Source organism: Acipenser ruthenus, chromosome 16, assembly GCF_902713425.1.
Source record: "Acipenser ruthenus chromosome 16, fAciRut3.2 maternal haplotype, whole genome shotgun sequence".
Classification (NCBI taxonomy): domain Eukaryota; kingdom Metazoa; phylum Chordata; class Actinopteri; order Acipenseriformes; family Acipenseridae; genus Acipenser; species Acipenser ruthenus.
The window spans coordinates 24,963,927-24,976,401 of record NC_081204.1 but is presented as its reverse complement, the minus strand read 5'-3'; the positions used below and the strand labels follow the sequence as shown (position 1 = coordinate 24,976,401).

The window sequence follows — 12,475 nt, the reverse complement described above, 5'->3', positions numbered from 1 at the left end:
GTTATTTACCCTGGCAAATACTTCTGCTAGGTCCCTTTTTAACTGAGAGCTATAGTTACAGACATGACAGATGAAACAAGTACCTCTGTAATAATAATATAATATACTTCAGCACTGTACGGTTACATTTAAATTTCCTGTTGCTTAAATCAGTGTGATTTCTCCATTTGGGTTTGCTGCACTACATTTCAGATCTTATCTATATCCACATTTTCTTCCATGGTGTCTCAAGCTTTCTTATCAGAATATAAATAGCAGCCTCTTTCTCTGGCTAACAAGCTCTGCATGGTTGCACTGGCCCGTTCTTCTGTTATTGAATTCTCAGTTGTGTGTTCCCTCAGACACCATGCTCTGTTTACCGTCACAAAGCACAACGATATACATTATTTTGTCAGTACAAGTGTCGTTTTTTAAACAATCCGCTGTTACAATTGACATTAACTTCCTGATTGACACCTAATTACACAGTAATTAAAAAAAGCATATTTATGTGCTGGTTCCAAAGCCATACTTCACCAATACAATCTTAGTATGTGCCATCATTAAGGATCTTTTCTGAATAATATTTTTTATATAAATGCACAGAACATTATTATAATGCAGATTGTATATATCATTACCTCAAAATGATTTTCGTTTTAAATTATTTATAAAACAATTATTTGTATACACAAAAATACATTTCTAAAATACATTTAACCACTCAGCTGCCCATTTATTTTGGCAATTTCCGTGTTAAAAATTGTCTTTTTTTTGTGTGCAGATTTTTCACTCTTAGCCCTCAAATAAGCAATTTGGACAGTTTTCAAAACAATTTTTGCCATATTCTTTTAAAACACACACTTTTTTATTATTATGAAAAATGTAAATATATAATTTCAATAGAAATTAAATAGCAAAATAAAAACAATATGTTTACAATTGTAGCATTATAACTATATAGATCACAACATAACATATTTTTGCTTTCCAATGGCAGCATTATATAAGTATTAATAACACAATTTTTTACAATTGCAGCATTATAATAACATTATAATAATTGTTCAGGCATATCACTTTTTATAAATTAATCGTTGTGTGATATATTTCAAAGCAGACACCCTTCAAACTCTCATCAATGCTAACGTCTTTATCTAGCACATATACATCAGAAAACTTGTGTCACAAATTTTCAATCACGTCATATACTGTATCTTCCACAATTTCAGGTATGGGTGTATATCGCTGTTATATGCATTATTATCTGTGAATGAATAGGTTGTTTTGACCAGTACCAATCCAGACAAGGATTCGTTACAACCCCATGTAAATAAATATCCTCATCTCATTCTCTATAGATGCAGTCGTCCATTTTTCACTCTCAGCTGTGTTATCTACAGAGGAGCAGGTCTGTCAAGCACATTTCTTAGGGACTGCTGCCATCTGCCAATGAAAAACAAAACTGCAGACAATTTTACCATATAGCCTGCTTATTTATTCAGTGAAGCACGTCATAAAGACGTGTTAAACTTTACAGATGCACGTATAACCCCCTGTACGCTATTCTCATGGGTGACAAATTTGGACTCACTTGCACTCCACGTGGAAATCGCGGGATAAGCAGCTGGGTGGTTAAATGTTCTTTTCCTTAAACGTATCTATATTGCACTTTAAAATATTCAGTACCAATATGTCCACAGCATAAAAAAAACAAAAACTTGTATTTTTATAACACATTTGGTCAATGTTAGCCCAATTCCAAGTAGACAGATTGACCCTATGTGACCTGACCTGTCAAGTCTCTGGCAACTTTTAATCACTGTCATCACAGAGTGAGGACATGCACAAACACATTGGTGTTGATCGACCTTTACAAAGTGTCTGCAGATGGATCTAACTAGATGGCTGTCAGGAGGGGTATTTTCAGAGGGAGGCTTATAAATTCTGACACTGTTTTATTTTTTCAGAGGTGATTTTAAACCACACTCAGTAACAGCTTACATACAGTATGTCAAACCGTTATAGATATGAATAACTTTTGGAAGTCTGGGGTATTTGGCTATCCTATCCTTTTTTTAGTTATTATTATTATTTGTTTATTTAGCAGACGCCTTTATCCAAGTTGACTTACAGAGACTAGGGTGTGTGAACTATGCATCAGCTGTAGAGTCACTTACAATTACGTCTCACCCGAAAGACGGAGCACAAGGAGGTGAAGTGACTTGCTCAGGGTCACACAATGAGTAAGTGGCTGAGGTGGGATTTGAACCGGGGACCTCCTGGTTACAAGCCCTTTTCTTTAACCACTGGACCACACAGCCTCCTAGTTATACATAATTGTTGTGTTGTCTTCTAAAATTTAACATTTGTGTCGCCTTAATCATTTCTTTCCACATTTGTGCATTATTTAACAATTTAACATGCATTTCTTCATCCCTTCATATTTCTGCTTTGCACTTAAGATGACTGCTGTTCATGTACTATAAACTTGGAATTTGCATTACCCTTTTCGTAGCAAATGGAAATGTATATTCATTTAAAAAAAAAACGTTTTTTTAAAAAATAAGATATGCCAAATGTTCTTCAACACCGACTAGCCAGCTTAATGATCTTTTTATAAATATTTTTAATGGATGGTTAACTAAGCTAGGTTCCTAACATCTCACGTTTTGAAGGCTTTGCCCATGTGAGCTGTCTGTCTAAGACACCAGCAACAGAAATACACTTTGCCACCAATACCTCGCCATCAAATAACAGTATGAAATGACTTTGTGTGATATTAGGAAAATGACCAAGACTTAGTTAATTAACTGCCAAACTGAACCTGACTTTAAGTCACTCTTCTTGCCCATACATTAGCATATAGCAATTTTATATCCTCATCAAATAAAAAAAAAAAAACAGCAGTATGTGTGCTTCAGTGCTCATTGTGAAACCACATCCAGCCTAAGAGTAGGAGCCCAGAATCCAAAGAGTCACCTTCTATTATAAAACGCATTTCATCCTGGTGATATGGAAATGCACAATGCTGGACATTTGTTTGTAAGAACAAAACAGAGGCTGCAGAAGCAAGCTGTCTAGACTCCTCTACTGATTTGCAAGTTTCCTTGTGGGCCTATTTATTCAGAACAATTTGTCTGTTTATATTCAGGGTGTTTTTCTGTTTAATGTTACTGTTTTGAATACACTCGGCATTGTTCCCAGTAATTCTAAAATGATCAAACTTTGCAGATACAGGGAAGCTTTAGAAAAACACATTTTCAGCATAATCACGTTGTTGTTGAATAACTTCAATTTCAACCTGGAATATGTAAATCCCTCAGAGATTCTTCTGTATCACTGCTATTACTATTACTGGAAACAGATGCTGTGAGGTTTTAAAAGTGTACCATTAAATAAAATCACTCTGCATTACAGTATGTGTTCAGTGCAGTGGTGGGTGCTGCGTTAGCGTGGTGGCTGATAGAAAATAAAAGTTTGGGACATAATGCATGCTGTAAAACGAGAAAAAAACAACATTTAGGTATTTATCCTTGTTCAAAGAAAATTTGAGCAGTTAAAGGTGTACTTTATATCATCTTGTCCTTATTAATTTCTTGCTTATTGAATATTCTATGTCCTGTGCTCTGTGTAGTTTTCTGGTGTTGTTCTGATTATTCTTAACCAGCCATTCCAGGTTAAAATTACTATGGTCTCAACACCAATATGCTTCCCCTGTTTATTTAGGAAAATCAGAAGCAATTATTCCTGGAATAGCTTGTAAACATGGTAAATAATCATATAAAACAAAAACGGCAATCAAACATTATACAGGATAATAACAAGATAGTAAACAGGTAAGACATTCTGGATAAGGAAAACATATATGATATAAAGTTTCCCTTGAAGAAAGCAAACCACTATTTTAACTTAACTATTTGTATATATTTAAATGTACTGTTAAATATATTTTATATTCATACTGTATATAGACACATGCACACCAAAGAATAGTTACTACACAGTAATCCATGGCAATGTATTACAATCTATCTATATCTATCTGTCTCTCTATATTACAGGAGACGGCACTGAAACCACCACTCTATGGCACACTCTATGGCACAGGTACAGCACGCTCCCACAGGATAAAAATCAATCTCTAGCTGGCATTACCTAGAGAGAGAGGAAGGCACTGACTGAAGAGCAGAAAGTAAACTATAAAAAAGGTTCTGCAGCCTCAAGCAAGATTCTAGATTTGTTCCCAGAAGTTTGTTTCAGAAACTTACTGAACTAAACGTGCTGTCATGCTTTCTACTTGAAACTTTGTTGAAGCTCTTATAGTGAATCTAGGGTATTTAAGTTTAACTTGTCTGTCTCTTATCCTATGAAGTCTCTTTATATGTATATTGTTGAAAGGGAGTTTTCTTAGTGATCAGGGGTTCCAATTATGTCAGTTTTTATATTTTTTTTCTTCAGAACTTTTTTGGAAATATTCCAGGGCTAGTGTTAACGTAAAATTTCCTGAAAGAAATTGCCAAACAAGCTCTGAACCAAACAATTGGGAAAGCGATAATGTACAGCGTATATGTGTATATGTTTATATGTATATTTGATCACAGCTTTATTAGTACTTTTGTCTTAATTAAAAATGCCTTGGTTGATGCAGTTGACCCTTCACTCTATGTTAACCACCTTACCATAATCCTATCACCATTCCTCTTTGTGGTACATTATGGGTCAGAGCCCATTCACTAGAAAAACTATAGGTTTAACTACTGCCATTGGAAATGTGATTGTTCTTCCATAAAGTACCCTCTATAGCATAACCTCCAAATCCTAGGCAACACAGTGTGGCACGCAAATTAATATGCATGACCTCAGTGAGGAGGCAGAACTAGATCACAATGCCTTGCAGCCATGCCATTAGCATGCATGCCAAATGGAATTGTCTGTTAGAGATGCAGTAAAGTTTGGTCCCTTCAGTCCAAGCACTGGTCTAAAGAAAGGAGTAGCCCAGATCATCAGGTCTTGGACTGTCATGCGTTAATGCTTATCTCCAACCTAGACATCATTTTTTAAGGTTGTTTTATTTTTTGTCTTCCATGATTTAAGAAGCTGTGAATTTTGTACAGAAGAAATAATATTATTTATTTATTTATTGTTATTTAAAATTATCACGCCATGATGAAAAAAAACCCCCAAAAAACAGGAATTTGTTTTACCAAAAGAGACCAATAACTCAAAAAATGACCCTTCAGCCCATGGTCGTGGTTTATGTTTCAACCAAGACTTTAAATTAAGATATGTGGGATTTCCAGTACACATACTGCAACACTTAAAGTAACATCCTCTGAACAGATGTGCTAATAATACAAATAACAAAGTGATAGTCGTTTAGTAGTCCAAGAAACATGAACATTAGCCATCAATAGAGATCTACAAAAGGGGATCCCTTGAAATGTATACATAGTACACAATGTAGTTGCATTGTTTGTCTTGCATAGGTACATAGTCAGAGATTTTCCTCTATAAAATGATTTCCAACTGGTATAGCATTGTGTGTGTGTGTGTGTGTGTGTGTGTGTGTATATATATATATATATATATATATATATTAGCACAATTTAGCAGAGGCATTGCCTGATTTATAGAGCTTCTGATTTTTGGTGTTTAACTCTGACTTATACTCTCCTTTAAGAATTCAGTTGATACCTGTTATTTATTATTAAAGCGTTTCTCAGTTGTGATTGAGAAAAACGAATGGCTTAACAAGTATCAATTGAAGTTTTGAAGGAGAGTAGAAAAGTCGGAACACTGAAAATCAAAAGCCCTATTTATAAGAAACCACACTGGCTTATTTTGGAAAGGGAGGGGGAAGGGACACCGCATTTCTGTTTTGTGTTAAATACAGTATACAGCGTAAATAATGGGCAGGTTATTTGAGGTGCTTTGCCAATGTTAAACAAATGTACAGAAAAAAAAAAAGTTTATGTATTTGTTGGCTTCTGAAACTATTAAAGATTTTTGCATTGTAATATGCATTTTCATGAGTCATTTTTTTTAATACGTCTTTAGTGAATATTGTGGCCTCATCTGCACAAATGTGTGTTTGCGTGTGTGTGTGTGTGTGCTTGTTTGTGCTCCATTGAAGAAAATTCCATTGCTTTACCATAAAAAACATCATTAATGACCAAAGGCAGGCCAGCAACAGTAGATTACCAATGTGTTGGTGCATACCATTTTCATACCATTGATAAGTCCAAATGATGCCATTCTACCAACGACTCAATGTAGTTACTCTTTGCATCTTATTACAGATTCACCACAATGCCATGGTAATACCACAGCATTGTAAATAGTTTGGTAAGAGTTATTTAAACCATGATTCCACTTACCTGTCCAAAGTGCACACATGAAGATACTCTTTTAGCAGAAGAGACAGGGTCCATTGCATTAACTTAATACTGCAATAATTAAAAACCCTCTGAACTAATTTGCAATTTAATATCACACACCACAAATTAGAAATTTGTTTAAAAGAAATAAAACAGAAAAGAGCTTACGTTTCGGTCGTCAGACCTTCGTCAGAGCACCTTTGTTTTCTGTTTTATTTCTTTTAAACAATAAAGTGAGATTTTGCATAATGCAGTGTGCAGGATTTTTCTATTACTTCTAATTTGATTTGTGATCTCCGACGCACCTACGGCTACACTTATCGGGAGTGCAGGTGTTTGATTTATTTTAATGCCACACACCACAAAAGATGCTGCTGCTTTTTCTTTAGGAGTTTCTGATTCACATATTGTATTCAAAGAAACATAGCATTCAAAACACTTAGATGTTTCTCTTTTTATATTCATAATATATATGTAACAACTTCTGATGTGGGAATCAATATCCACAACTATACTCATTGTATTTTACTCATCATGTATGATATACCATATTGGTTTACATATACAGTACAGAGAGATAAACCTAGAATAACAGTATGCAGTATATGAGCATATACAAGTTTGTATGTTTTGAATGGTGCTATTCCTGTATCACATATGACCAAACATTTGCAATAAGAAAGCCTAATCATTATTTTAATTAGAGATTTTTTTCTGATCTGTGTGTGTGTTTGTGTGTGAGTTTTGGCTTTAAACAAACATCTGGGCCTAGTTTTGGATGAATATGTGGATGATTCCAAGCTCTAAATTTCTACCAGTTTCCATAGCACCATATAACCCTTGCTTTTTTTGTCATTTGGAGGTCAATAGTTCAGACATCAATTCTAAGATAGTGTGCAAGCAAACTGCTGTATTGTTGTATCTTAATTGGTTTTAATTAGTCTAAGCTGATTAAAAATTTAGCACAGGTGCATCAGAAAGTGAGCCTAATAAAATAGCCCCGGGGTGCACAAGGGAAAGATGCTTGAATAATTTACATTTTCCATCACCTGAATCCTAGGATGAAAAAGATAATTCCTTAAGGAACTGATTCTGAACCATTACACTTTCTCTTATCGGCTGAACTAATTTCACCTTATACATCAAAATAATTCCCTTGATATTAATAAGCTCCCAGCACTAACACTCTTATGCCACACAGCCCTGTTACAAGGTTTTCAATCAATTGCTGGGTTTATAAAAAATAAAAATAATCCCACCTTTTTATCACATTATTTTGGTAGTACCTTTCGGGTAATTTGGGTTTCCATGTAGTGTTCTTTTAGGGACAGAAATTATCCTTTCAAATGCAAACAGCCTAATTAATATTAAAATACAGAAGGGTATATTTCCAGTACATTTTCTAAATACTGGTAGTGATTCAACACCAGACAACCCGACTCGCCCCACATTTCCCAAGACAGTACATAATATTCTTATAATAATAATACTAATACTACGACTAATAATAATCATATTAATAATAAATGCCTGAATCCAAATTCCACAGGGACAGTGCAAGGCTCTTTCCAGTAAAATGTTGTTACAGCATTTTTCTTTTCTTTTTGTTGTTGTTATTGCCACAGTTCAACACATTTCGCAGTAGATGCTAATCCACCTGGATTCTGCCCCGTATGTGTCTTTTGGAACAAATTCGTAGAACAAACAGATATTTTTTTATTCTTTATCATGTTTTTGTGCTTCTAAAAATACTTCAGATCTTTCTCAATGAATTAAGTTTAAGAGATTTAACTTCAACTCTATATAGGTGGTCGCTCAAGCCAGGTGCTGTCGGTAGCCCACAACAATAATATTGTGATATTTTGTGTATTTTGTAATGTGATACTTTGTAACAACTGTAAGTTGCCCTGAATAAGGGCATCTGCTAAGAAATAAAATCAATAATAATAATACAGGAGACCACTGGCCCGAATTCCCAGCTATGCTAATTGAATACATTTTGGGGAACAAACATCTTTTTTTTGCCTTGGTAGGTATCCACGGTAGATGCTACATAAGGCTAGTGTACAATTAATTGTATCTTATTGCTAAGGGACAGAAAAGACTTGGCTTAAAACAATCAGTTATCCAATACCTAAACAGGAAGATAACAAAAGTGAAAAGGAGGAAAAAAATATTTCTGTGCTTTGCAAGGGGCATTGTTATTTATGTTTTTTTATTATTATTCCAAAGGGCTGCATTTTTTTTTGTATTATTTTGTAGTAGCTTCAGTATTTTTTAGGGCTGTGTTAGAAGGTTTGAAGGTTCGTTCGCTAGCCAGGAATTCAAAGGTAGTTTTAAAGGTTTGTCAAGTTGCATTCACGCACTGTATTTTTTTTTTTTTTTTCAGAAACCTATTCACAATGTGTGAATACTATAAATCACACATTAAATGTCACACACATCCAAAATTCGATCTTTTGATTTGTATAATGATACGTAAACAAAAGTTATTGTATTATCCACTACCATTGTACCAAATCGTTATACGTATCAACTCTATATGGTGCCGCTGCCATGTATGGAGTAGGGTATAGTATGCCAAAGCACTGGAGCGGTACTTATAGAGGTTGCAGAGCTTCAGTAAAATATGTACTGAATAACTAGTGTACAAGACAGTGTAAGAGAAGTGATACGGTAGAATATGTTTGAAACATGCAAAATCTACACTAATCATTTTAATTTCAAAAACTGAGCACCATCCGCCCCTCCCCCCTTCAGCTCGTGTTATCCAGAGGCAAACCTTTAATTTCTTAATTCTCCATCTCGACAGCAAAGCGCTGTATAGCGTAAGCTGTATTGAAAGAAATGTCTTGAAACCCCTCTGCTGTTTATGAATTTTTTTTGTTAAATGCCCAGACGACCAAAAAAAAAAAAGTTGAATGCAACTGTGCAAGTGACTCGTATCATGGAGGCTTAAGCAATCTCTGGGGTCACTTGACAAGTCTTAGTTCATATTATTATTATTAGTATTAAATTAGTATTAGTATAAATATTTTTAGTCGTAGTAGAATGTGACTGTGACCGATAACCTGCTTGTACCGGTGACTGTTGAATAAAGCTTTGTTTTCCCAAGCCCGCTGCAGTTGGTGCTGCTGCAATGCAAGCTTACTGTATATATCACAAGCAGCATCAATTACATGTAAATAAACAACGTGTATTTTTATTTATATTTTAATTATGAAAACATAATTATTGTTCTATATAACGTATTTTTAAAATACATGTGAATGTTTTATTCCATTTGTATGAATTACCTGTAAAATAATAGGATTTTCAATAAAATATAAACTAGTAGCTGTGGTGACGTCACCAGTAAATTATGCAGTTGAGTACCATCGAAGGTTTGAACCTTCCTTCGTTAATGTGCTCCGAACCTTCGACGGTCAACATGTACCATGAATTGATAACACCTTAAAACATGCAGCAAATGCAACTATTAATAGCTTGAATTCTAGTAGAGTGTCATTACTGTTGTTTTTCTTAGGGATTAATTATGATTTAGCAACCATTATTCTGAAGTGCAACTGTTGGAATATGTGTTCATAATTTACACCAACCTTCTGTACATTAATAATAATTTACACTAGCTTTTTAAGCACAGCCCCTTTCATCAGGCATAGACTGACAATAAAAGGTCAACTGCCACAGTTAGAGAAGTCTGTCAAGAGAAATGGTTTTGAATGTTATATTCTTGACATAGTGGTCCATCATTTATGAGCTTACTGTACATACTTTCAGCTAACAGTCTTTACCATGAAAAGATGTTTTCATGGGTTGCTTTGTGGGGGTGTCAATAGTGGTTGTTGCACTAAGTAAAGGCCAAGATAGAATGAACTCAAAATCACCAAAAGCAACATAATTAGGTAATACACTTAAAACCATACTCTTGAGGTCTTAAACTGGCCTTGCAAAACACATCACTCACTGACATGTATTATTTTTATATATTTTTTACACACTTATGAGATACACAAGTGCTGACTTTATTCCATGTGGTGCATTGACTGAAGCAATTTGTTTTTATAGCAGTGGTCATTTCTAAAAAGGAAGACACACACTCATATAGACAAGTGCACATCTGTATGCTTTTACTTCCTGATACAAAGAGCAAAGACACTCAAATGGAATGCACTGAAGCTGTTTTGTACTGTACTAGAGGCTGGTTTTAGTATAGGTTTGCAAAAAAACTGACAAAAAACTTGGTTAAGTCGCAGTAAATAAAATGTATGAAGGGGGGAAGGGATTGACAAAACAGTACATTGTTCTCGCTTAATTTCACCAGTCAAGCATCTCTTTATCATTGCAAGAACATTTAGGGAAAGGCTCCCCTCCAGAGCATGTTACAGTACTAAATGATTAGCAGAGCATTTAGAAGCAGCCGTGGCCTGGGAATAAGCCCCCTAGCTTTGCTGCTGAGTTTGAGTGCAATTTGTGCATGTTCTGTGCAATGGTGTATAAAATGGGAATGCGCTCTGTTGCTTCACTCAGGGCACTTTTCAGCTCAGTTCTTGCCAAATCTCTGCTAAACTAAATAATTTAATCAGTGTTTTTTTTTTAATATATATATACTTACACCATGATATTCAAACCAATATGAAAGTCAGCATTAATGTGACATGAAGTATGTTAAGCTTCAAGAGTTCTAAAGCAGGGGTGTGTTGTTCCTGAACATTATCTGATATTAGGCTCACGCTTCCACCTTCAGCTTTTTAAATTTAACTGATACTGTAAACATGTTATGAAAAAAGTAACAGTTAACTGAATATATATATATATATATATATATATATATATATAGTTCACTGCAGCAGTGCAGTAAAGCATAGTGTAATCAAAGTGAAGCAAGGTGAAGGACATGCAAGCATGGTCAATAACAGATAGTAAAATGCTTAGTATTGGAAAAAACATGATGAACTGCAAAATTACACTGGAAATGTACCACAGTAAACTTTTATAATCATTTGGTTTATTTGTTTATCCTTATAATACTGCTGTAGCTTTAATCTGTAAAATGTCATCAGTATTACAAAAAACACCCTTTGTTGTTGCATCCTAAGATAACACACTGAATATTTTGTAAAACCCCCTGATGCTGCAAGTACTATATTAACAAACGCCTGTCTTTCTAGCACATAAAGTGACATACTGTATGGGCAGGTTCCAATAGGTAAGAAGCCGGTGTCCAAAGCTGTGGTACTGTGACAGGCTGGCTGCAGGGAGGAACTCAGACCAGAGAGAGAAACACACAGATAGACGGTGATGATGAGAGAAACTGAGTGCGATGGTTGCACTCAGCGTTTAATAACAAATAAATAAAAAGGTTTAACAAACAGAACACAGGACACGGCACTTTACGCCAAAATAAAGAGACAAACAAAACTGACTATACAGTAAACAGACAGTGCACGGACAGACACACAAACGAAACAAACACGGTGAGTTTTAAATAAACAAGTATCGTACTGGTCCTACCAGCACGTAATAGCAATTGATATTTAAACTAACTTTTATTTCTCCTTCTCTCACCTGTTCTCCACTCTCGAACACCCAACCCCGAGTGAAAGAAATGTGCATCTATATATACTATATATACTGGGATTCAATTACTAATTAATTATTCACTTGAATCCCAGCACGTGAATGAATTACGTGCAACCCCGTGCTCACATATTACATACTTTAAATGCACGTGAAGTGATTTGTGCCATCCTCGTGCCTAAATACAAATCTACAATTTAAATCACATGTGAAACACAGACCCGTTTATATCCCGTGTACCAATCTCTATACACCAACATTAACACATGCAACATACAACACATAACACACACATGCACACAGGGGCGGGGCACATTGCCACAGGTACCCAGTGAAACAAAGTATTAAACAGAGTGGAATTCTTATTGTTTCCCACTGGGGAGACATACAGTATAGTGGAGGTGAATGTACATTACATTTTGCACATATCTAGAGAGATGATTGTCTCTAGAAATTTGCTCAAGTCATGAAGGTATCATTATGTCAGGGTATATATATAGGCTGTTTATCTGTCCCTCCTATTGTCTTTCAATATG

General features: G+C 35.0%; 1 protein-coding gene across 6 annotated transcripts in view; it reads left to right on the top strand.

The window, feature by feature from the left end:
- Nucleotides 1-12,475, top strand: part of LOC117412343 (protocadherin-11 X-linked-like) — a 275,702-nt gene that overhangs the window by 34,166 nt on the left and 229,061 nt on the right. Inside the window, exon 4 of one of the 6 annotated variants that reach the window (XM_058989138.1) lies at nucleotides 4,044-5,999. The exons of the other annotated variants lie outside the window; for them this stretch is intronic. Coding sequence (XP_058845121.1) covers nucleotides 4,044-4,127 — 84 coding nt within the window. The 3' untranslated portion in view covers nucleotides 4,128-5,999. Of the gene's footprint in view, nucleotides 1-4,043; nucleotides 6,000-12,475 lie in introns of those variants that run through there. 6 annotated transcript variants of the gene reach the window in all.